Raw genomic sequence first — 3,019 nt, 5'->3', positions numbered from 1 at the left:
ATGCTCATAGTTGCAATTGCCTTGCATCCTATCCATCATTACTTTAATTAATCCATTTATTTTCCTTTCTCCACCTCTTTCTCCTCCTTGTACCCTGTTTGATTTTGCATCTATTTATTTCTAACTATGATTTGCATTCCTACCTAATCCAAAATTTATACATTGTCTAATTTGTATTCATTGGCAATGCAAATTTTGCATCTCACAAACTGATGCAAAATCTGTACTACCTCCCTCTTATATAAAATCGGGGCCACATAATCTTTCTTCTTACCCCACTCCCAAACAAATAACCCTCCTACTAGTGCCTTCATTCTCTTTCATATAAGGTGGGGATGTAATTTTTAAACCTCTTATTTTTATACTTTTTTTCACAAATAGATAAAAGCAAAGTCAAATCTGAAGCAATGGTAAAAAATGTGTACTTAGCGTATTTGCACTCACCTCTCAAGCATTTATAATAATTGAAATGAAATTCACATTACAAAGAAATCCAGGATTATAATCAATATGGAAAGAGGGCAAACAATTTATATCCATTGCAAAACCTTAGTATTTATACTGTCTGTATTATTTTTTTTTCCAAACTGAGCCTAAGAAAAAAATCACATAATTCAAGGCTAGCCCTTTTTTTTGTAGTGTTGTTCCAACTATATGGCCTATAGTGACGTATCCATTATTAAATTTAAGTCTTCGAGACCCTTTAACATCATAAATTTATTTAATTTCATATTTAATTCTATAAATATATGCTAATTTTATATAGACTCACTCTGCCATCGGATCGGAGTCGGATTTATTATTATCCGACCCATTTACAACCCTATTCGCAAATCGCAAAGCATGTGAGCATTGAAATGAATGAGCTGTCAATACATTTGCTTTGATGAACATTCACATGCACATGCAGACCCACAGGAATAACCCAAACTTAAATCTCAGTCACTGACTCACTGTCACTGTATTGTGTTGTGTGAACTATGGACTCCGGCCTTCGCTCTTTGTAGTGCAGCCTTGAGCCTTCATCCTCAGCGGCTTAGCGCGTTAAGTGGTTTGTGTCGGTGGGCGATTTTTTACCGCATAACGAAAAGAAATCCTTGGGCGCGGGAAAGCGCGAAGCACGGAGGCCAAGTAAAAATATCTCCGAGTCTAACAGAGTGCGTTAAGAGAGGCAAGGAGGATTTCTCGTGGTTGCTGTTGTTATATAAGTCCCTTCAATTCGTTTTCAATCCCGCGTTTCCATCAAAGCCACCGCCTCTCTTCTCACTCCCACTCTCCCCTTTTTCTTGGTACTCTTCCCTCTTTTCTCTCTCTTCTCCCCACCCTTAAATCTCTCGGTCTTTGTTTTTTCAACGAATTTCTTCGATTTTTTTTTGACTGTTTGTGTCTGCATTTTTTGCCCTGAGATTGTTATGTGCTCGATCTGATTCCATTCGGTTGTTCTGTTCTTACATTTTGAGTTTTTTCCCCGTTTTGTTTTTAAAGTTTTTGATCTCTGCCCATTTCTTTTTCTCTATCAAGGTTTTTCTTTTTAATTGAAGGATCAAAGAATCACGTTGTGCGTTTCTGTTTGCAGGAATTAGACAGTAATTTTGCCTGCTGAGATGACTTTGAGTAACGGAAAGGTTGATGCCCCAGTTTTCAATGGCGATGCAAAGAAGGCTTTCAAGGTCTTCATAGGATATGATCCCCGAGAGGATGCTGCTTACGAGGTCTGCCGATATTCTCTCTTGAAGAGGTCCTCGATTCCGGTGGAGGTCATACCCATCAAGCAGCCGGATCTGAGGAGCAAGGGCCTTTACTGGCGCGAGCGTGGCCCGACTGAGAGCACAGAGTTCTCTTTCAGTCGGTTCTTGACTCCACATCTTGCCGATTTCGATGGCTGGGCAATGTTCGTGGACTGTGACTTTCTTTACACGGCAGATATAAAGGAATTGACGGATCTGATCGATGATAATTATGCAATTATGTGTGTTCACCATGATTATGCGCCCAAAGAAACCACCAAGATGGATGGGGCTGTGCAGACTGTTTACCCACGAAAAAACTGGTCGTCCATGGTGCTTTATAACTGTGGGCATCCCAAAAATCGGATCTTAACGCCCGACGTGGTGAATTCGCAGACAGGTGCTTACCTTCACAGGTTCATGTGGCTGGAGGATCATGAGATTGGGTCGATCCCCTTTGTATGGAATTTTCTAGTGGGTCATAATAAGGTCGATGAGAACGACCCGGCAGCGTTCCCTAAGGCCATACATTATACTTCTGGTGGCCCTTGGTTTGAGTCCTACAAGAATTGTGAGTTTGCAGAGCTGTGGGTGAATGAATTGGAAGCATACAAGAAAGAAATGAAGCAGGTTTGAATGAAGAAGAAGAAAATGTGGTAGATTAAATAGTTGCAGGTGACATAAAATGTATTGATTTCTTTAGCAGTATCTGGCGAAGGTTCTTTTTTCTGTGTTTCCTAATTCTTTTGTTGTATTTCTTTAATGCTTTTATTGCCAAATTTGATGTTTGATGGAGAGGTATACTATTCCTCAGTGAACACATAGGACATAGGCATTGCAGGTATCTGGTCTATGTAATGTTTCATTACTTCCTTTTCTTCAATATCATTGTAATTGAAAGCTTATTATGAATGAATATTAATTAGTGTAAAAATTGTTTCCGTTTTTATGCCTCACTGCTGCATTTCAGATGGTTTCTGTGCGTATGGTTTTTGTTGTTGAATTGGAGTTGAATCAAGAAATTCCAATTTGATTAATTTGAATTTCATGGAATTGTGATTTTGTTGCATAAATGCCTACCAGGAGTTTCATTTTGCTTTGATGGCAGAGAGAACAGCAAGAACTGAAAGTACATACAGTACCCTCCTCCCCCCCAAAAAAAAGAGCCTATTGGAAATTGTGTCAATCATATTTTTTTTGGTGGACACCCTGACTTGAAAGTTCAAACAGTCATCAAATGGTTCCTATTCCTCATAAATAGCAGATAACATCATTCTTTATGGTTCTCCAAC

The 3,019-nt window shown here is 39.0% G+C and overlaps 1 protein-coding gene across 2 annotated transcripts; it reads left to right on the top strand.

The window, feature by feature from the left end:
- Window positions 1-922: 922 nt before the first annotated feature.
- On the top strand, window positions 923-2,661 carry LOC104605380 (protein CDI-like). 2 transcript variants are annotated; one of them, XM_088893708.1, is made up of 2 exons: window positions 923-1,171; window positions 1,577-2,661. In XM_088893708.1, exon 2 carries the CDS (start codon window positions 1,605-1,607, stop codon window positions 2,361-2,363), a length of 759 nt encoding a protein of 252 aa, XP_088749834.1. In that variant the 5' UTR covers window positions 923-1,171; window positions 1,577-1,604; the 3' UTR covers window positions 2,364-2,661. The 2 variants fall into 2 exon arrangements, with proteins under 2 accessions (XP_088749834.1, XP_010268429.1); XM_010270127.3 differs by having other exon boundaries at window positions 959-1,289.
- Window positions 2,662-3,019: the final 358 nt, after the last annotated feature.

This window comes from Nelumbo nucifera, chromosome 8 (assembly GCF_055504915.1).
Source record: "Nelumbo nucifera cultivar China Antique chromosome 8, China Antique-T2T, whole genome shotgun sequence".
Lineage (NCBI taxonomy): Eukaryota > Viridiplantae > Streptophyta > Magnoliopsida > Proteales > Nelumbonaceae > Nelumbo > Nelumbo nucifera.
Note: the sequence above shows the minus strand (reverse complement) of the source record. Positions and strands in the feature narration are given on the sequence as shown.

Bases quoted from the DNA above. Each gene is read 5' to 3' on its own strand.
- LOC104605380 (XM_088893708.1), top strand. From the start codon at position 1,605: ATGACTTTGAGTAACGGAAAGGTTGATGCCCCAGTTTTCAATGGCGAT.